This window comes from Passer montanus, unplaced genomic scaffold (genome assembly GCF_014805655.1).
Source record: "Passer montanus isolate IOZ18808 unplaced genomic scaffold, ASM1480565v1 scaffold10, whole genome shotgun sequence".
NCBI lineage: Eukaryota > Metazoa > Chordata > Aves > Passeriformes > Passeridae > Passer > Passer montanus.
In genome coordinates this window covers 3,203,904-3,227,131 of record NW_024356505.1, presented here as the reverse complement: position 1 = coordinate 3,227,131, position 23,228 = coordinate 3,203,904, and the positions used below count along the sequence as shown (strand labels likewise).

The following is a 23,228-nucleotide window of genomic DNA, read 5'->3' as shown; positions in this document are numbered from 1 at the left end:
TTTTTGCTTGACACTTTCTGTAATAACGTTTCAAAAGATCTGACAGGTTTGGCAAGCACACTTCACGTCAAAAATCGCCTGATGACTAGCACCCATTCATCTTTCATTAAATACTTATAAAAAAATACAGAATTAAATAAACAGCTTAGAAGTTGGCCTGACATACCAAAAAATACAATTCTCCAACAAACTAAATACCAAATCTGAAGGAAAGTAATCAAAAAGAAGACAGCACTGAAGGCAGCCACTGGGAAGGCAGCTGATTAGAGCACTAATGACTAACACTACTATGTATTATTCTTTCATTCTAACATTAAAATTCTAACATTTTCTCCTTTAGGGATATGCACACACACAGAGAACACACTTCCAAGATGGTAATATATGAAGCCAAATCATAATGAAGTGATATTTGACCAAGGGCAGCATTTTATGGAGATTTCTGTCTGCTACCTGTCACATCCTGGAGGAGACTTCACGGATTGACTAGAGAAGATGTGACCTTTGCTTGGTCTTTCTGCTACTTGCTATTACAACATCCACAAATGAATCAAGTATATTCATTTGACGGTCTGGTTCTCATGAAATATAATGACAGACTTGCAGCAAATTCAGTCACCTAACATAATGTCCCCATGACACACAGTCTCAGAGCCTGGGATTTCTGGTTTTGTATCAGCATTACCATGCAACAGAGTTTAAAGAAAACCACATCCCACTGAATTGGTGTGAGTCAGCCAGGTCTAAATCACAGTTCTATCTCAAAATACTATCATCTGTAATCCAAATTCTCTACGATTTGCAGCTACTGAATTTTAGCAATCCCAAACACAAACACCCCTGAAAAAGGCTGTTGAACAAAAAACTTATATTCAGTTGAAATATGCCCATAACCCTCTCCTTCACCTCAGCAGCTAGAGCTTGCCCTCTGAACTACTTTACTAGCAGGTCATAAAATGTATGAAGGAAGCAGTAAACCCTCACAGAGTCACACACCCTGTGTCTAATACACACAATCTTCCACTGGCTATATCCTACGATTTATTATCACTTCCCTCTTATGGCGCACCAGTGATGAATTGAACCCTTATTTGCAGAGGTAAAGTTGGTTTATGTTCCCCTGATTTGTACCTCCCAACTCTTCCCCTCTCTTCTCCAACAACTACAGTTACTGAATATTATGTCCCATCTAGGAGAAGCACCTTCATACATCTGTAGATTTTTGGAGCTCTCTTTTGCTGCCAAGAATTACAGGCCATATACAGAAAAGCACTCAGCTATGAGAAAACCAGTATGACCCCGAGTTTTTATGCCAGTCCTAATCTAAGTGAGGGATTCACCTGGAGATAAAATACTTTCAGGGACTGAAATATTTATGAAATAAACAACAAAGGCACAGGGAGTGACCCTGGACAACATCACAAATGCTGACACTGAGGAGGAGACAAGGACTGGATGACAAACCAGGAGATGGCCTAACACTTCCAGGCATGAATAGCAGGTAAACTATTCAGGCAATCAGACTACAAAACAGACAGCAAAGACTGCAAACAGAAGTAGCTTAAATTACAAGACTACTCTAGCTTAAATCAGAGTAGCTATAGAGTAGTTCAGCTACTTTCAAGTATTGCTTTTTGCTGAATTTAACAATGAGAGTACAGAAATTAGGATTATCATTGAAATTGTATCTTAAAGCAATTACAGAGACAAAAGGAGTCTGTTATCTCAGCCCAAACTATTTGGCCTCAGTGTGTCCACGTTAAAAGCCAGGGAAATGATCTATGTAGGTAAACTCTAGTGCTCCTCACAGGTGAATATAGTCCCAACAGCCTGTAGTGCTAAGTCAGGAACAGCCTGTAGTGCTAAGTCAGGAACAGCCTGTAGTGCTAAGTCAGGAGTCTTCAGGGAGTTGACCTGCACATAAATAAAAAGGAGTAAATGTCAATGCAAGCAAAATGGCCATTGGAGTTCTTTCAAATTTATTTTTACTGCTTACTGGAAACCAAGGTTTCTTTAAGACACAATGCAAAAGCCTCAGAGGAAAGACATGCAACTCTACGAAAAATTCTATTCTAACAACTGCACTATTTCATATATAGTAATTATTGAACTAAATGGCTAAATCACTGAACTACACTACTAGTTCTCTCTTCCCTCATTTTTTTATTTTTGAACATGAAATATAAGGTTTAGAAAGTATTCATAAACCGTCTTAATAAAAAGATGTCACCAACCTACAAGTTTTCAATAGAAACATGTTGTTGAAAATTAATTAGAACAGTCACATGTCATGATTTATTGAGACAGAACATCAGTTTTACTACAACTACTCTGCTGCCAACAAGCCAGAAACAATCCAGAGAGGAAATGAAGTGGAGGGATGAAGGAGCAGACAAGCAGAACACTTTGGCAATGGCATGTGCCAGAAGGTTTTCATTAAATCTACCTAAAACTAAATAAACAGAAGTCTGAAGAATCATTTGACACTGCAGTCTAAAAAAGCACTTTAACAGCTAGACTTCCAGCCACTATTCAGAGCAAAACACTCTTCTGCACCAGATTATATGTACATCAGGCTAATTATTAGGTTAGTGAAAATTGAAGGGTTTTGCTACTTCCCACCAATTTCAGAGGTATTTAATTCTGTTCAAGTTACTGATATGAAATTCTAAAGAACATGACACTCCCCTGGAAACTAAAACCCTTTCAAAAACTATATTTAATCTTATTTACATTTTCTATAATCTCCTTGGATGAGGACTTAGGAAATCAGCACAGACATCCTCTTATTATTGCTTCCATTCTGTGTGAACAATTCCATTCCAAAACTACTATATTGAAGAAAATACAGGAAGTAGATTTGGTATTTCTCAATATATGACCAACTAACTAAAATGAAGGGGGGAAAAGAAGATTAAATTTAAGATGAGCCCAACTTACATCTCCAAACTCCAATCACTGAAACATGTTTACACCACGGTCCACAGCAATGGTGCAAAATAAACAGCAACCATTCCCCCAAAATCCCAATGAAGTGTTACATCACATAATTGGCCAAAATGAAAAAGGCAGCCCTTAAAAAGCACAAGTGAAATCAGTTGAAAATTCTCTCTCTTCCTCCTCAAGGAAAAATTACTGGCTTGGTCCTTAAAAACCGAGTTCAGCTGAACCAGCCTCCCCTATCTGATGTCATGCAGAGCTCCTGCTTTGTCACCTTCCCTGCTCCGTTCCCATCACTGCCCACACAGCAACATATCCCAGTACAGCACCAATCCAGGAATGAGAGCTGGATTCAGAATAACACAGCCAGGTCAGTCTTTGGGTAGAAGGGAAACTTTGCAGAATCATGCATACAGCAGGGAAAAAAAACCAAAAACCCATCACAAAACCAATTCCTCTGCAACTACAAACATCACATGGAAACCACTGGATTGTCAGTATTTTCAGCTGTAGGTCTGTGTGGATACTTGACCCCAGGCTGTACTTTGGTGCAGGCTGACTAAGAAGTAACTTGAGTAATAACTCATACCCTGTGGTGAACCTGTGAGCTTGAAAGCTCCTGGCTCAGGTATAAGTGAGTGAAGGTGCCTCAGGAAAAATATTTCTAAAGGTGGTTCAAAACCAAAAAATGCAAGGAATCAAAGCACATAACAAGATAACAGCTAAAATGAAGACACCCATCTGGTTTACGCTATTGCCAAGCAGCCAACGACTTCTCTGCATAAATATTCCTATCAGGATGGATCCAACTGGAGCTCTCTCTGAACTGCAGCTGAACTGCCAGGTGACTCTCCCCTTGAGCAGGGATGCCTCTCAAGGTTTAAGATTCCTCACTTGACCAAGAGATCCTTCCTTACACAAAGCAGAGAGATCCCTTAGGTGTGACAGATTCTTGCAGACAGAATGATAGCATGCTGAGTTAACTCTAATGAAACATTGCCAACCCACATAGCTGCTTAATATTATTTTGGATATTGTACAGATAATTCCATTACAGATCAATTTTTGTCCAAGTCTGACACTAAGATTGGATCCAGATCCACATATTCTCCGTAAGGAGTTAAGAAAGCAACGGGGTTCCCTCTGAATGTTGTGACATCACATGAGGGTCCTCCTTTCTCTTCACATCTGTGGTCTACGTATGAATCATTCTAACCTGATTCTATTTCAACTTTCCTGTGTATATTTCTTCCATTCAGTAATTAATAAGGTGAACCTTGCCATCAAGCTTATTGAACCTCATCAAACGATTGCTAAACCTTTTTTAATTCCATCAAATTCATTTAACTCTGTCAATTCATTATTTTGCCTCAGTTAAAGGTATTGCTGCTTCTCTCTTTTGAATGAGGTGCATATTCTACTCATCCACAACAAGGTCACATGCATTTGTGATTGTACATAGCAGTCCTGACTTGACAGCACAGAGAAGCTCACTTGTTGCCCCATTACGAACTTTCAACTACCCAAAACTCCTGGAAAGAAAGCTTTAACTCAATTACGTGCAACTACTTTCTCCCGGGCTGAAAGCACAGCCTGCCCCACAATAACAACTACTTTACTTGTAAGAATCTTCAATAGTCAAAAAAACTTGATAGTAAGAACAATTTGCACCACTCAGCTCTGGCAGTCCTGCCAAAATAATTCCTGCTGTGCTCACATTTTAAAATTACAAAACTTCTTTTTTCAGAAGCCTCCTACATTACATATGTATTACTACATATGTTTCTGTCAAATCTCTTTTTGCATCTTACTGAATGACTGAGAAGAGGCATAGTGGCTGATCAGCTGGCAGGTACTTTCAAATAAAATTTGATGCCATTCTTAATACAAAAGCAATCAGTCTGTTCTGCAAAGGTCAAACTCACTAGTAACTTTTTTAAAGCTTAACAATTTCTGCTGTCATTCCTATAGTTACAATCACGCTACTATTAAAAACAATTTGGGAATTTCTTATCTAATCCATCCTCCCACACAAAAATAACTCCTTTGTCATAACTGAAACTATACAGCTAGGAACAGCTATGAACCAACAGCTTCAAAAGGAAAGTTTAAATTCTTCCCTTTTGAAATAAAATAGTACATGGATATTGAAGAAATTAGGCCAATAATGACAATATTATAGCAAAATCAAATTATTTTAAATATGCTGACAATGTCTCTGCTTATCAATGGCATAAAGCAGAAGGAACTGCCTGAAAAAGATAAAGCTATGGAACAATGAACTAACTTAATGAGACAAATAAAACATCTCTTAGAGTCTGCTTCTAGTTCAACTTCAGGTGTTTATAGTCTCTCAGGTCAGGCTTGTGCTCTCCCCTTTAGGTAAAGGTAAAAACCTTGCTTAAATATAGCAACAGCAGGCTTTTTTCCACATGACAGGTTGTAACATCAAGTTGTGAAATGTCTATTAGACTTGAAGTTTAATGGTTCCAGTAACAGCTGAAACCCCAAATCTTACTTTTAGTGCCTGAACATTTAGGCTACATTTCAAACTTTTTCATGAAACTCCACAATTATAATAATTAAATGCTACAGGGAGATTTGGAAGAAGGAAAGTTATTATAGCATAATCATTTCCTCAACTAGCAGACATAAGCAGTATGTTTTCCTTCAGTTGCCAGAAGTCCATAGCTTTAAAAAACAGAAGCAAGTAAAATTACTCAACCACACTAAGTTCTCTTCAGTAATGACCTAGAATTTATTTCAATGTCTTTCCTGCTAGTGTAGTTTAAAGACTTCCATCCAGCTTTTTACCTTGTCCCTAATTATGATTAAAAAATCAATGGTGTGTTAAGTACTTCTCTACTTCTCCACTTGTCTGTAGCCTTTTTTTTAGTTTATCAAATGTTATCAACTGTTTGCAAACAGTCTTAATAGATGTTGCTCCTTAGCTGATAGTTTCTCTTATCTGACACCACAAATAGACAACATATGATTAATTTCCACTTCTTCTTTCCCCCAAAAAATAATTCCTCTTGCTCACTGTATCTGAGACATCTAGATTACAATCAGAAATGCTCAAGCAAAAAAAGGGTAGGGTAAAGAGGGCAGGGTAAAAAAAAAAAAAAAGAGGTTAGGGAAAAGTCCAAAAAAAAACATCCCAACTGAAAAACTGAACTACAGAGAGATGCATTTTTTTAACAGCCATTTCAAAAAACTTACTATTTCTCAATATAAAACATTGTAAAGCAGTATTATTCATTCACTTTATGGAGCACACCTCTTAAGTCTCTTTCTAACAGAGATTTGACATTTGAAGGTCACCCCTGCTCTGCAGTGCTCTTTGGTACCCTATTCCCTGCCTTCACCACAGTCCTCAGTACTCACACTGGTCCTGCACTGCAGCACTTGACAAGGTACCTTTCTCTGCTTTTCATTTCATTTCAAGCACTGAGAAGCAGACAGCATGATAAAAGAACAGTGAAAAAAAAATTTTACAAACCCCACAAACAAACAAATAAAAACCAAAAAACCCACCAATTAGTTGGAGAAAAAACTTCTTAATAACGGACTAAAACACAAGCAATCATTTTAGGCATATTCTTAGACTCCTCTAAGAGTAAACCTCAAGCTTGCTGTTGGAACTGCAGTAGCCACCTTGCCTACTATGCAGTCTCTGAAAGAATGAAAAAGCAGGTAACAATGCACAAAAAGTACTTGAGGAAAAAGCTTCAATTGCAGGGATTTCAAGAAGCTGAACTTTTCTCCTGTGAAGGGAAAGACAAAAGGTAGTTTCATTTTTTCCTTCAGCAGTATAAACATAACACAATTTAAGTGAACCTATGAACCCACTGTTGGCACATGTGTACAGAAAGGAGGTATGAGGGGAGTGCACTAAACCAACCCACAAGTGTAAAATACTTCTTTAAACAGAAGAGATCCATCCAAGAATCCAAGTACCTACCAACAAACCAAAAATGTAAGCACAAAACAAATGGAGGAAATAAATAAATAACTAGCCAGAGCAGAAATCATTTTCACATTTCCAGAACCAAGTTAATTTCATAATTCTATTCATTTTCTGTTAAAAAGCATGCAATTCAGCATTCTAATAATTCAATCCAGTTGAGGGAATTATTCAATGAAAGTTAAAACTCAACGTGAGAGCTCAGAGTAGGTATTTTCAGTCTCTCAGACATCTGTTCATGATGTCCTGACACAAGCAAAAGCTATCTGTGAGAAACTGCACTACATTTTTGCCTATACCAGCTGCTTTCTCTGTTACTAGAGACAGTTCCACTAAGCTTTCCAGTTCCCTCAGTGGAGACACCTATTTCTGCCTCTTGTGCTCAATCTGTTCAAGTGCCACTTTTGAAAAATCAATTTTTAAGCTCAAGGGGAATAAAACCTACAAAAAGCATCATGTCATTAGCCTCCTCTCTGGAACCTAAGGTCACAGCTCATCTACCTCTAATTTTTAGCACCTGTAATATTTTTATATCTGGTCTCCCTACTTTCAAATGTTTTCTTCTCCTCAGTCCATCTCCTATAGCACTACTCCCCTTGCTGTCACAGTATCAAAAAGCAAGATCAAATAAATGGGAAAGAGAGAGATCCTTAGAATGTGGAAAGGAGGACAGACAGACTCATATCATTTATCTGATCCTGCAGAAAAGCTTAATATTGCACTGCCAGCCTGTTTGTTCAGCTCAAGGAGCAAGACTACAGCTGGCAGCTGTTCAGCTCTTCTCCTCAAGGCTTTAATTCCTCCATTTAAAAACTAGCATAGAGAAAAGATAAGAACCTAATTGATGAGCAGTTGTAAGCTGCTCCAGTCTGCTTAGACAGTCCAGCTATTTTCTGCACCTTGTCCCTCAACTCAGGGATTCCCACTAGAAACCCCCTGCCCAAGGAGCAGCCACCTAAGCCTCCCACCAGTTTCCACAAGCATCTGACCCCTCCACAAAAGGTCAAAGCACAGGGAGACACTTCCAATACTCCTCCCTCACAGACAGGAGCTACAGGAAACCCGCAGATAGATTTGAATAATGTGCCAGCCTTCTGGTTCAGAGCACAGCAAAATTACAGTATCTGTCACAGGATTTCCTTTGGCCAACAGCATTTAAAGCACTGAATGAAGCAAGCCATGCCATGCCTGCCATCTATCCTTTGGGCCCAGGGCTGTGAATCAGCTCAGTAGAGCTGAAAGCTCTCACCAGTGAGCTCAGAGGCACAGATGAACCCCAGGCCATGCAGTGCTGACAGCAGCCAGCACAAACCACCAGGGCAAAACACTCCTGAGTGTGGGGAATGTGGGCATCATCTGCCCACACCCCCTAAACAGCACGGGGCATGCAGGACATAAAGGCTGGGAAAGCACTGCATCACCAGAAAGCTGCAGACGCAAACCAGGAGTTTGAAGCCCTGATCCCCTGGCAAGGACAGAGCAGCTGAACATGGCTGTCACAACCCACAGGTTATCAACAGCTCACTGCAACCCATTCTCACATTTGTGAGCTCTGCTTTAAGATACTGGCTGTTCTCACAGCTTCTTATGACTATCAAGTCTAAATTAGTATCTTAATTAGAAAAGAAGGATAAGGGTACCAGTGCTTTTCCCCGCGTAATTACATTTTCACTAGGGTTTTTACCATCAATGTGTAACAACTGGGGGGGAAACTAGCAGTCCTGTTAGCAAGATATTTAATGACAGAATTAAAACAAGGAATTAGAAGTTTCTGGTGTTCCAGTCTCTGGCTGTGTTTTTCTCATCCAGGAGCAAAGAGACCCAGCTAGACAGAACTACTCCCAGATCAGCTGGCCCAGCTTTCACTTGTAGGGAAAATTATCAATTTTCCCCTAACCAGTGCAATTTGGGACTTGGGAGGAGAAGAGATAATTCTGAAATAAGCCTCAATAGCATGTTTGGATTAAAGTGGCCTCCCAGAGAGAAAAGAAGGAATAGAAAAGAAAAATATGAACTACACATTTTATCAGCAGCCTCCAGATCCCTTGCACTATCTCCCTGATGATGACTTCACTTGGCATAGTAAACTGCATTCCATATTGGGTGTGGAACAATTGCAGATATACTGCATGATGCCTGGTAAGTATTAAATGTATACACAGACTTAACTGGACAGGACTTGCATCAGCATCAATTATAAATGCAGTTTTTACAAACAGAATATGGAATCACAGAAGTGCCTTAGGATGTTCAAATTAGCTTGAAAAACAAAAGAGAACAGAGGTATTGGCAACAGAAGGGTAGACAGGGAAGTACAGCATGATTACATAGTTAATTTTTTAAAAATTTAATTTGACATAGTGATCTACAAAAGGAAGTAACTATATTAATAAAGATTGCCATACTATGTAAGATAATTTTTCTTTTTTTTTCTCAGTACATGTTATGTTAAGGACTGGTTAGCATTTCATTTATGTTTTTAAAATGACAGAAAAGGTTTCAAATATATTCAAGAATACTCCTAGTTTGTTTTTAGATCCATTAGATTTCAAGTTGACATCTTTTCAATATTCAGAAGCTACTTTGTTGAAGTCAACTCTTTAAGAACAAGAACCTGTCAAAGAAAGATACTGACCGTACTGCATTACAATAATGCAATGCAATGAGGTTCAAAGCATAACCACATCCTATCCATGGATATTATTGCATAAATTTTCAATTAGCTGCCTTGAGTCAGCAGAGTTCTACTGAGGTCGTATCACAGTTCACCAACTTCTTTGCCAGACCTTCAGAGTTCATGCTTGTTTTGCAATGCCCTGTCCTCAGCAAGAATCATTGCCAGGAGAGAGAAACTCTTCACTGTTGCTTTCTAGTCTGCAGCTAAAAACATCAAAGAATAAAAGACCTCAAGAAATAATAACCTTTCTGTAAGCTGAAAAATTAATGTTGAGATTTTAAAACCATCTTGTAATCAATCAATGAGAGTAATTTTTAGACCTCACCATTACACCAAGAAAAGAAAAACAATATATATTTATAATCTAGCAATCATTTAATGAGGAAAGATGTGGCCAGTTAGAGATCCAGCCTCTCTTACTCTGACCTCAGGAATGTTAAGCATCACATCTGATGTTTCAAATTTTGTGAAGTACCTGTGGTGTTTTCAGAGGAAAGATAAAAACTTTTAAAAAAACCCTTTGAGTTTTTTAAGAAAACACTATCACCCCAAAATACAGTGTTAAAAGTTTAAACAATAGAACAGTTGTGCTATAAACCAGTTTTAGTAAGTATTTCATTTTTATTGGGTAATGCACTGCAACAATGACAGAAACGTAAGCTCATGGGTGCAAGTTTTTTTTTCCCTTTACCATTTCTAACAAAACAGAACATGAAATAGTTTGAAATACCTTTTATCAGAAGAGTTCTTATCTTCATCAATCTAGGTCACCAGAATTATAATGCCTACACAAAGCTTCTGTATTCAAGAATCTGGCTTTCTGATACCTGCCTCACATTCATTTAGGTATTTTGGCTTGTGGACATATCTACATTACTCATGCAATTTTTGTGGAAGACACTCATAGTAATAAAATCTGATTACCACCAGCAAAAGGGAAACAAAAATTTTAGAGGTCATTTCCAGGAGAAAAAGATACATACATTATGCCAGGAGACACCAGTCCTCCAGCCAATTCTTCACTCCTCCATTCCACTCTGTACTTCTTATACCATTAATTGAGGGAATATTCTCTATAGCTGTTCTAGATACAAAGTATTAGGATACATTCTAAGTGAATACATGAAATGCCAGATATTTGCTAGCAGGCAAACACCTTCTGAACACATCTATTTCAACAATAATTTTTGTGCAAGTTGATGGAATAAAGCATCTGGTTTTAAACATGTTCTGTGTTTTTTTACTGCAATGGTTATAGGAGTTATTTTCACTTTCAAAATGCAGATAATTTATCATCTAGATTCTCAAACTTGAACCACATGAATGTTGGCATTTCTCCCACCTGTAAGTTTCATTTAAAATATTATTTCACTTGCAAAACCTGTTGAACAAGAAATATTAATTTCACTGCTTTATACAAGGGGCTGAGAACTCACCTATGTTATATTAATGCCATTTTTGTGAACTGCATATACTTCTTATATATAGGGAGAGAAACACACAGACGAAAAAAGAAGCAAAGGCAAGTTAAGGTCTTACTTTGGCAATTTCTGAAGCCCTCAATTTTATGTCTCCCCTTCTGTTCATTCTTCCTAGCATTTGAAATTTTTCTTTTTTATCCACAATCTAAAAAGTTCTCAGATGGGAAGAACGAACATATTTGATGCAGTATTTTCTTTACACATCATATGGGAGAAAATACGATATACAAAGTAAGAATCTTGATAACAAGATCAGCATGCTAGTTTCCTTCCAGCTATTCTGCACCCAGCCTGTTCAGACAAAGCTTTGCGGCAACCAGACCTTTCTTACATCATCTCAGAACAGTTGTAACTTTTAAACTTTCTCTGCCAATACTTCACAACCCAATAGTGTTTCCCTTGCCTTTACTCTTAGGACTATTAATTCATTGACTGAAATGAGAAGTTAAAGTTCCCATTTTTGGACTTTATCCTGTCAGCTGATATGCAGCAATCTTTAACAAGTATCTTGTCAACACTGTCTCTTAGAAACATTATACATAGAGTTCACAGAACCTGTAAGAAGGTGGTTTTATCAACATGTTGCAAGATACGGAGAGCATTAGCCTTGATCCTTCTGAAGAAAGAGTACTTAGATTGGAGAGCAAACATAACTTCTGATGACCTTTTATACATTTCACTGCTGCTTCGTACATATATATATATATATATTTCTAGAAATACTGTTCTACAAAAATAAAGATCACCAGTGTTCAAATCAAAAATGAAAAAACAATACCTATAACCTTTAGCAAGAAAACAGTTTAATCATCACAGATGCCTGAATTACCATATAAACAATACCGTGTTTGAAAGGGCAAAGGTAAGTCTGGCACGTTAATATATATCCAGGTGGATGCTGTCAGTAGCTTCCTCTGACTGCTATTCACATCAGTCCTCTACTTACCTGAAATTAGCTCTGCTGCAGAAGGTGGCAAAGGGAAGAAAGTAAAACCAGAAAAATCCTCACTACACATTCTGCAATTTAAAAAACACTACTTTCCTCACTACTTCTTGTGTGCCATTCTTAACGACAGTATTAAAATGTATAAATAAGAGCAAATTCTCTCGCTTGGGTTTGTTATACAACTTCCAGACTTTCTTTTTAAAGAAGTAAAGGTCTAGCCTTGTGCTGTCCTCAGTTGAACATCAACTTCTGTCTTACCCATTTCTTCCCTTACCCAGAATCACTGAACGGTTTGGGTTGGAAGGGACCTTAAAGATCATCCAGTTCCACCCCCCTGCAGGGGGATACCTTTCACTAGAGCAGGTTGTTCAAAGCCCCATCCAGCCTGGCCTTGAACTTTTCCAGGGATGAGGCATCCACAACTTCCCTGGGCAATCTGTGTCAGTACCTCACCACTCTCACAGTAAAGAATTTCTTCCCAACATCTAATCTAAACTCTTTCATTGTTAAACTATTCCCTCTCGTCCTGTCACTACAGTGTGCTTTGCCTTCATCAGTCCATCCTCCAGATGCTTTAACCCCTTTTCTAAAACTCTCCAGACACTCTACTCTTTTATTTCCTCCCTCGTCCTATTGTCAAGCTATCCCTTCCTTCTACTTGCATAATAAAAATAGGATGTTTTACACTGTGTGAGTGTATCAAAATTCAAAGCTCACTAAGCAGGTAACATAAAACAGGAGAAAAGCAGAGAAGCGAAGAAAGAAGAGACAAAACCCACACTACACTTCATGATGTGGAAGGCAAACCTTTCAGCTAAAAAACATCCAAAATAAAACCACAAAAATCAAACGACCACCCAACCAAAAATGCCAAATGCTTGATGCTTGCAGCAGTGAATAACCTGTTTTGCTCCTCCACTGTGCTGGTTTGGGCTGGTATAAAGTTAATTTGTCTACACCTTGGTACCTTCTTCATTATTAAGTTCATTCTTTTCCTCCTATCACCATGATAAAAGCACTACACAGAAACTTGGCACAACTCCAAATAATGGTCACAGACAAGAAATTGGCCTTTTCCTCTCTTCTTCCCTCCTCTTTCTTTACATTTCATAAATTCAAGTGCACAAATAGCAGAATGCCTGGTCTTGTCTGTATTTGCTTAAACAAGTCTCCTTTTACTAGGAAGATTTTCTCCATATTCCAAAGCTGGAAAAACACACACACCTTTCTCCAGCTGAGGTTAAACACACTACTCTGACTGCAGTGTGCAGATTTTCTCACAGTGTGTGTGCCCTACCTCAATGAAAGATGTAGAAACCAACACAGCTCTAAGTGAAGTGTGGTTCACGATTCTGTATATAAGGTAAACACTGAAGCTTTATCAACACACAGCCCCACCTTCCATTTATGTACTTCCTGTCTCACCACTATTCTTGGCTGTGCTCCAAGTCCATTCTCAAGCAAATCAAATAAACATCAACTTATTTTATAAAAAATCTTGTAAACCTGACTAGAGGCTACTACATAAGGCACAGGCCCTAACCCTGGAACAGATAATCCCTGAATGGCTGCACAGTTGAAAAAAGCCATCTCCTCAGTCACTGAGAAATATGCACTTGATACATGAACTTGTAGTAGTAACTTACTCAAAAGCATAATAAAAATAGTAATTTAGAGATTTCAACTTAGAACCATCCAACTGACAGACTAAGATCTTTTCAGTCAAGTACCTCTTCAGGCACCTACAAATGCTGACACCTAACAGCAACCACATTTAGCCTGCAGGAAGGTCCTAAACAAGCACCAAGCATTTAGCAATTAGTACTACATATCACTGCATCACTGAGAAATATGCACTTGATACATGAACTTGTAGTAGTAACTTACTCAAAAGCATAATAAAAATAGTAATTTAGAGATTTCAACTTAGAACCATCCAACTGACAGACTAAGATCTTTTCAGTCAAGTACCTCTTCAGGCACCTACAAATGCTGACACCTAATAGCAACCACATTTAGCCTGCAGGAAGGTCCTAAACAAGCACCAAGCATTTAGCAATTAGTACTACACATCACTGTATCCCTTTCTTTTATTTTGAAGGCTCATACTCCAAATTTCACTGCAATTTTAACAAAAAAAAAATACCACCAACAAAATTGTTAGGTTACACAACACATATACTGAATGACAAAAAAGGGTTACAGTTCATCAATACTTGGTGCATTCAGCTCCTCTTCCTCAAAAACAATGGGCAAGCTCCTAAACCACAGAAAATTACACAAATTAAATGCATTAAATGCACTGAAAAACAGTTAAAAGATGGACATACCCTCAAAATATAACTAAATGAGGTTATTTGAATGAATGTATTTCTAACAGGGTTTTCTGGCAATCAGTACTTGGCTTTGGAGTGCTTAGCAATGACCTACATGGGAGGAAAAATTTCCATAAAGATTGCTGATGATATGAAAATAGGCTATCATCAGCCAACATCATGCTTTCCAATACTGTCAAAATAAAATTATATATCTAGTGACAAAAAAGTCATAATTACACGATGCAGGATTCACCTGGAAAAGAAATGACTCCTAAAAATTTGAGGAAAGGAAAACCTACTGATTATTTTGGTCAAATAATTCTTCCAACTAATAATAACCTTCCCCAACTATATTTTAAAATTATTGTCCTCCTAAAAAAATAATTAACTGCTATTCTTCCCCTCTCAAAAAACAGGGCCTGCATGCACCATGAGAAAGCCCAAGAAAGATCACTGGAGATACGAAAAAACACACTAACTGTGGAGAGAGCAGTCTGCAGGTTGACAGCTCCCACAGCAATCCTTCCCAACACCTTCCCAAACAAACAAAAAAAGGGTAGTGAAGTGCTACCCTTCATTTTGACACTTCTGGCACTCACTTGGGTAGTACTATACCATATGTTCCTGGATCAAGTAGTATACTGGGTACCAGGAGAAAATGGCATAACAAGCACCAGGATGCTGCAGCTTAAGTAAATAGAAAATAACAACAGTGTGGGTATGGAGATGCCTGTCTGGAGAACCCAAGCAGCACCAGGGAACATGAAATCTCAGTGTTGCCTGTAATCAGACTAACAATCAAACTTAGGAGACAAAACTAACAACCTAATTTTATTTTTTTTTTAATTACCAACAAAGACCTAAAAAGCTAATGGTCTTTGAACTTTTTAAGCAGGAAAAAAATACTGAGTTGGAGCAAACAGAATGCGTTATCCTTGTATTTGATCCCAAGTGCAACTACAACTGAATGCGTACACAGTTCTGGTGTCCCATGTAAACAAAAACTCTGAAATACTTTGAAACCATCAGGACTATCATAAATTACTAAAGTTATTGGGAGAGCTGACATGCGCAAGAAAACTCCATTGGTCTAGATACTCCAAACACAGACAAAAGAAAACCACTTAGCCTGCCCAAAAATAATGAACAGAGAGCCCAAATGTAATACAAGGTATCTTCAGTCCAGCATCATGGGAGTCACTGAAGAGTTCAAGGCTGATACACACTAAACACAACAGGCAGTTTTTTAAGTAGTGATTAACTCTGGACAAATTGTTCCCATGGCTATGATGAAGAATCCTCTACCACCAGAAGACAAATCCTCAGATCAATATCCAAAGAGAAATACAAATCCAGACGCAACAGAAACCATGGCAAATACTACGGCTTGTGCTATACAATTGAGTAGTAAAGAATCTCCACTCCTCAACTTGAAATTACCTACAAATTAAATGCTATCTTGGAAAGTGAAGTGCAGCAGCATTTAGACAGCATTTACAGCAACATTTTTATATGCAACAGTTAAGTACTAAGCAAACTTTGTCTCTCTGGATTACATTCCAAAAAGTAATCAAACATCTCAGGAAGATATCCACAAAAGCCTCCAAGATCTAAAGCACAGTGTTGAGATACTTATAAAAACAGTTGCATTAGCTTATTATATGGAAACAAACTGCATTTTTCAATGAACCAAGTTCATTACTTTTTTTCATCATTCATTATAATACATATTTAACAAATATAGCTGAACATTAAATAGGCATTGTTATGGCAATTTTTAGCAACCTTTTCACTTAGAAAGTTCAGTCTTTTAAATATATCATAAAGAACAAAGAGTATTAGGTGAAGCTAAAGACCAAATAGATTCTTACTGAACAACTGGTTTTAAATATAAAATGACTGGAGAAAACTTTTGAATACTTATATACTCATAAAATTATTCCAGGCACATTACTTAGTTTAACAACCTACTGTCACTTCTCCTACATTAACAAAATCCATATTCATAAATTGGTGGGGCTTTTTAAATGAGCCAGCAAGTGCATGTGTGCTCCCTCTAACCACACTTATCCCTGCCTTGCTAAGCACAGAAATCACCATTGAAAAAGCTAGCAGCAAAATGAGCCAGTAATAACAAAACCCAGAGAAGGGCAAGTGCCTGTTTCAGTGCTAGTGCCAACTGCCACTTCTCTGCACTGCCTGAGAGCTAAGTGTGACATCTGGGTGAAAGGAAGACCACACTCTATTTTGACTGTCACTTCATTCCCTCTGGTACAAGACTGCTGCTCAGCTCTGAAGAGCACTCGCAAATCCCAAATATACTGCCTGAGTGGAAATGCCCGAGTCTCATCTGTTTCAACAGATTTTTCCTACACTATCATCAAGCATCTTCTGCATTAGGTTATTATCCATTATATGAATTTATCCTCTGCATAGGCATAAGCAGCCCCAACACCATGTGATACAAGTAGATGAGGAACAAAGAGCTTGGGTTACCTGCCTGGGGACAAGAGAAATGTCCATGGCAGTTCTCCAACCAGAATCCACACCCCCACAATGCAAACCAATTCCTTAACCAAAAGACCTTCCTTTTCAATTGTAGCCTGAGGTTCAAAGTTGTCTTCTTCCAAATGTTCCCTGCAAGCACTACTGAAGGGCAGAGAATGATGGATTTCTCAGCCCCTCTCTTACCTTGTTAAAATTCTTTCTCTGACTTTTCCGTTGGAAATGCCTTCTCCATTCTCCCAACAAAGATGGTTTAGAGGCAACAGCAAAAGCTATTCAAACTAATTAACCAGCTTGTCATTAAATCAGTTAGGTTTAATCAGCCACTAACTAAACAAAGAGAAGGTACACCTCAAATTTTCCTACAAAGAAACCAGGGATATACATTTTAAAAGATTTATTTATTTATTTTTAATTTAATTTGTTTTTAAGTGAGCATTAATGATACTGAAGGGGGAAAAATTTCAACAGCAAAAAATGAAATAAGGAGAAGAAGAAAAAAGAAAGCTTACATTTCAATGTGATTATTTTTGCTACATAGGTTTTAGGATTAAGAAAACAGATTAGTGCCTTAATCCAAAACAGAACTTACTAATAACTGACTTTTTGGTATTTCAAATTCCAAGTTTATTTAAGAATAATGACATAGATCATGATTTAAATAATGTAAAATATGCAGTTACTGAGTGTTTAGCACAGGAAACATCATTTACTCCAGAGAACTAAAATAAGTTGGGTTTAAGTAGATTTCTTCCTCTTCACATTGCCTCCTACTACAAAGAAAGCCTGTAAGTGAAGGGATAACACAGTCTCCATTAAAATCTATTTTGCAAGTAAAATCTTTAATAGATTGTAAGCACTATAGTATAAAAACACCTTGATACTTTAAGGTTTACACAATTCCTAACAAATTATAAGCAAGGCTCCAAAATTCATGCAGGAGATGGAGAACAACAGAAGAAACAGAATATATTGTATCTCCAGCTCCTTAAAAGGGAGTCTCCCTGTGCACAGACTCTGCAAATAAATCCTGGAGGGTGTTACAACACTACACAAAGCCCTGGACAGACATGCTACAGAATCACACTAAGATGAAAAAATACACAGTGGTGGAGCTGTGTTAATCTAATTCCACTAAGAACACAAAAAATTCCAGCGAACTTTGCAAACATTAAATTAATTGTGTGGCTGTTTTCTCCTTCTCAGACACTGATTATTGTTAGGCTATTTAATATGGCTAATATGGCTTATTAGGAATGTGGCTTATTTTTATACTAAAAAACCCCAGTTGATTTCTCTAGGACAGATTTCTCCCTCAGCAGCTACACAGGTATACCATAGTCATATAGTTTGTTCAGTATTTTTTTTATACTGGAAAAATGCCCCAATTCATTGCTTGAACAACTTGACTGGTACCACTGAAGAATACTATATATAGTATTATATATAGTATATACTATACTGAAGAATACCAGCAAGCACTAGAGGTGCTCACTACCCCAAAACTCCACAAGCAGATGTGTCAATCACAAAACTGTGAAAGACTAGTTAGCTGGTTCAGAAAGAGAGAGAAGGAGGTTATTACTGTGTTTGAAGGTAATTTTGTCAATTCTTCTAGGAGGCCACAATCTGTTTCTCTGAAATTTATAAAAAAAAAATAAAAATGTTACACGCAGATTTTTGTGCTACAGCACAATACACTGTAGACACATTTTGTCAGCATATATAGAAAACCCTCCTGTAACAGCTGCAGTGAGAGCAGCACAAGCTCTGGGAGCCAGTGAAATCAGCTCCTAAAGTGGCACTAAAATCTGAAGGCTACCTGCTGCTTGGGGCACTGGTAATAAGAAAGGGTCTTTCTCTTGTGGCAGGAGTCAGAAGAAAACTTTACACAAGAAAAGAGATTACACCACAGCATTGGAGAGCCTGATAAAGATTCTGAGTGAAAAAAATCCCCAGACTGCCCCAAAGTACACTTTTTGTTGACCTACAGGGAATGCAGTTAATCCCCAAAAGAAGTCTGGTGGTGCCCAAGCACAAGAAGTCAGGCATGATTCATGCAGGCTGGTAACACAATACATTTCCCAACTGAGACAGGAAACAAGAGTAGGCCAAAATAATGTTTAAAAAAAACCACCTGGGCTACAGAACAACTTAGACAAAGCAGTTCAGCTCAGAAAAGCAACAACATCCATCAGCCAGGGCTCCATTTATTGTTGTTACAAACCCCGATTTAAGTCCCAGCTCAAATGCAGATGATTCAGGACTTTATACACACTTGCAGGATAAAACCCTACAAGTGCAAGTACTAAGTATTTTCAGGGAAAAATCATAGAGGAGGATGCAAACACTGTGAATTTCCCATTACCTTGAGCAAATGGGGGTTTTTAAGATTTTTTTACAACGTTTTGCCAGTCTACTCAAAAGACAGGATAGTAATGTAACAGGCAATAAGTATTTCAATAATTTCAAATTAATTAATGAAAAATAGGTCTTGCATGAAATGAGATGACACTACAGAGACATATTTGTCCATCAAATCACATAATTCCTGCTTAAAATACAAGCTCTACCCTCCCATACAAAAGTAACAAGTAAATCCCAATAGAAATTATTTGTAACAGTACTTCAATTGAGAACACAATTACTTGTAATTTCATAGTAAAGACAGCCAGATGCCCTAATGCCTCAGACCAGACATAAGTGTTCTTATGTCAAAGAGTCTGTTTCAGATTAAGCTCCACTCTCTGTATCCATACCTGAATAAATCCACAGAAATTTACAGATTCAAGTGGAGATACTGCAAATGCCCAGACCCCTTGACATGTTTCTCACACAACAAACTGCCTCAAAACAACAAAACAAAAAACCACCTTCTCCTTCTGCTTGTCATAAAGGTGGGGAATCACCTCACTCATTTCCAGATCGGGTTGTTCCTGATCTGCTAGAGCAGAACAAATGGATTTCTTTAGTAACAAACAACAAACACTTGGAAATCTCAAAATAAGAAGTAATGCAGCTATCCAGATTGGCTGATTTTGAGGCCTTCAATTACTTCAGTTAATGCTTATAAACACTTATAAAAGTGTTATGCTTCAGTAATCATATTCAGTTCCCTCATCCACTATCAGACTATCTTGCATATGCCTGCTAAAGGAACATTTATTCAGAAGTAACACTATTTTATTATAATTCAAATTACTTCAGACTTGTAAAGGCTACTCTACACACTAAGTGTTGGATAACCTAAGAAAGCCTTTCAACTTCAATACCACATGGCAAGAGCTAACATTAACTACATTTAAATTATTCAGGCTAATGGATAAGGAGCTTTAAAGAAGAACATTCCAAATCCACGATAAGTGAACTCTGTCAGTTTTCACTTTATTTTTCCATTTTATTTATATTCATGCCATCTGGTTGTATTGATCATGCAGTTGAACAATCTTGTGTTTTTTCAAATGAAGTAAATGCAAAACTAATTTGTCTGCTAACAAATATGCTGCAAGTGCCAGCTACGAAGTCGCTTACAGACTGTTACAGAATGAGCTCCAATTCACAGTAAACACATTCCATGACAAATGGAATAACAGAAGGCCAAACGGACAACCAGATGAACTTCTGTGAGCCTCAAGTTTCAACTGATATGGTTAGAACTTGTATCAGATTCCACACCCCAAACCACAGCTACACACATGAAAAGAACAGAGTAAGTGAGCAAACTAAAAAAGTTATTTATCCTAAAAGCTGTCTCATGATAAACCACTTGCTCAAAAAGCCAGACTTACAGAAAATAAAACTGGCAATTGACAAAGCACAATAAAGCACTATTAAAAAAGACTGCTGAAAGTAAACCAACATTAATTTCTAAGTGCTGTGGTCAAACTGTTTAGGCGACATTTGTCTTCTTTCCATCATGTTTTCAGGTAAAATTTCTTGGACATGCACAGATTATACACACTATTTCCAGCTGTTAGCCTTATCAAAGATACAATGTTTCCAAATACAAAAACCAGGCAGCTTTAGACCCAAAGATTTATAAGCAATTAGCTCTCTTTTAAAATTCCTTATAATCACACACAATAAAAGAAGCTACTGTCTCTATAAAAAGAGAAGGAGGTGTCAGGGGGAAAAAAGAGAGGAAGAGGGCTTATACTTTTTAGTCATGGATTTCAGTCCTACATTTTAGGTATCAAAATGTGTTTGTTTCTTAAAAAAAGCTACAGGAGGACTATATAAACCAACAAATAGGTAAAAGTCTAATGTGCATCTAGAACAGAACTACAGTAACCAAATGACAGCAAAAGGCCTTCTCTATGTCTCTGCTGAAGCAGTTAATCTTAATGGAGATGTGTGTCTCCAGCTCACACCAAACTTTTTTAATTTATAGCTGGTACAGCTACGCAGGCCTCCAGTGTATGGAATTAGACCAGCTCCCGGAATTCTCCAGGAAGTACTGCTACAGTAGTCCTAGCACTGATTTAGCCACACACGATTCAGCACCAGAGCATCACCGGCATTTATGCAACTCTGTCACTCATAAATGCTTTAAATTTACTGTCAGAACTTCAAGATCCCAGCCATTCCTGTGTTCCTATTGCTTGTGATCACCTAATATAAGTAACAGCAGGTTTTAGTCTTTTTGTTTGTTTTCTTAAAGGTCTGTAGAGAGCTTTATAACTAGTCCCGTACTTGTTCTCTCTGTAGTATCTTCTTCTCTTTAAAATCACCACAGCGTTGCTTTATACTGAGAAATTGCATTTTGGACACACACATCTTTGTCAATCCACTAAGACGACAAAGTTGAGCAACAAAAAGTAAAACATCACAGCAAATCCCTTTTGCTTTCAACAGATCCCAACACAGCACTATTAACTCCACAGTCTACCTCCAACTCTGTAAAAATTTTACACTACAGCTAGACCAAAACCAGACCTTCCTCGGGACTTCCACAGATGCAAGTCAGCCTGTCCACACCCAACAAATGGCAGGACCTGGGCCTGTCACCATACCAGCATAAATTAGGGCTTGTCAAACAGGTAGGACATAGCAACAGAAGTTATTTTATTGAAACAAAGGTAACTGTTTCCGCTGTCCCACCTCATAGCGAAAAAAATAATAGTAATAATCACAAACACGTCATTTCTCCCCATTTATTTTGGGAGGCTCTCAGTTTTTCATTCTTTAGTTATCCAAGCTAACTTCACAGGAGACGGATACTAACGTGATAGAGAAAGGAGCTTAAAAGCGGAGCCCTGTCATGCAGGGCCAGCAGTATGTGCAGCCTCAGCCCTCCCTGCCCCCGCCCGCACCTGCGGCGGCCGCGCCGGGGACCCCGCTCCGACCCTGCGCCGGGCCACCTCCCCGCCGCCCTTACGCCAAACTCAGCTGGGAAAATAAACAAGTCAAACAAAAGGAAGGAGAGCGGGCGCAGAGGGGATCGGAGCCCGGCCTCGGGACGCGGCGGCCGGAGGGCTGGGGTCGGGCCGGGCAGCGCCCGTTGCCCGGGCACCATCTTGGGGGCTGCGGGGGGCGAGGACGCGGCCCCGCAGCGCCGCCGGGGGCCGGCCCGGCGCTTTACCTGCTCTGCCAGCCCTGCAGGAGGTTGGTGTATTTGCTGAGCGTCCCTTCCAGCACCGACTCCCGCCGCCTGCCGCCGCCGGGCGCCTGCGCGCCCCCCGGTCCCGCGGCTGGCGGAGGAGGACGAGGGGGACGAGCCCGCCGACGTGGGGCGGCTGCTGCTGCGGCTGCTGCTGTTGCTGCCGCCGCCTTCGCCCGCCGCTTTCTCCATGGAGCCCCGCGGCGGAGGCTGCCCGTCCGCTCCGGCCCCGGCTGCCGCCCGTGCCCGGCAAAGCCCTGACTCACAGGCGGCGCGGAGAGGGGCGGCGCCCGGGGGAGAAGGGGCTGGGCCGCGGCGGGCGAGTGAACCGCCGCGCCGCCTCCTCCTCGCCGGGCGTTGCGGGGAGCTGGGCGGCGGTCGGTGCCCCGAGGCTCGCTGCTGCGGCGGGGGCCGCGCAGGGGCGGGGGCCGCACACACACACGCGGAGGCACAGGGCGAACGGGGACAGGCACAGCACGCACACCGACTGCATGGTGCCCGCGGCCGGCACACGCCGTGCGACACGGGGAGTGACCCCGAAGGACACGGTGGCCGGGTGCGGGGCGGGCGTGCAGACCCACGCGTGTGGCGGGGGCAGAGCGCACACCGAGACCGCCTCCGGCCCCGGCGGCCGCACCGCGCCCCCCGTGACGCGCCCGCCACATGACAGGCGCTCACCCGAGCAGCGGCGGGATGCGCGCCGGGACGGCGGCGGACAGCGGGCTGCTCGAGCCACAAAGCGTGTGGCTGACGCCTGCACAAGCTGTGCCCCGTCGCCACCGAGGAGGTGACTGT

At 39.7% G+C, this 23,228-nt stretch overlaps 1 protein-coding gene across 1 annotated transcript in view; it reads right to left on the bottom strand.

Annotated features, from left to right (window-relative positions):
- Positions 1 to 22,711, bottom strand: part of OSBPL10 (oxysterol binding protein like 10) — a 108,760-nt gene extending 86,049 nt beyond the window's left edge. Inside the window, 2 exon segments of the mRNA XM_039713609.1 lie at positions 22,416 to 22,496; positions 22,498 to 22,711. Of these exon segments, the coding sequence (XP_039569543.1) occupies positions 22,416 to 22,496; positions 22,498 to 22,625 (209 nt within the window). The 5' untranslated portion in view covers positions 22,626 to 22,711.
- Between the last annotated feature and the right edge of the window lie 517 nt (positions 22,712 to 23,228).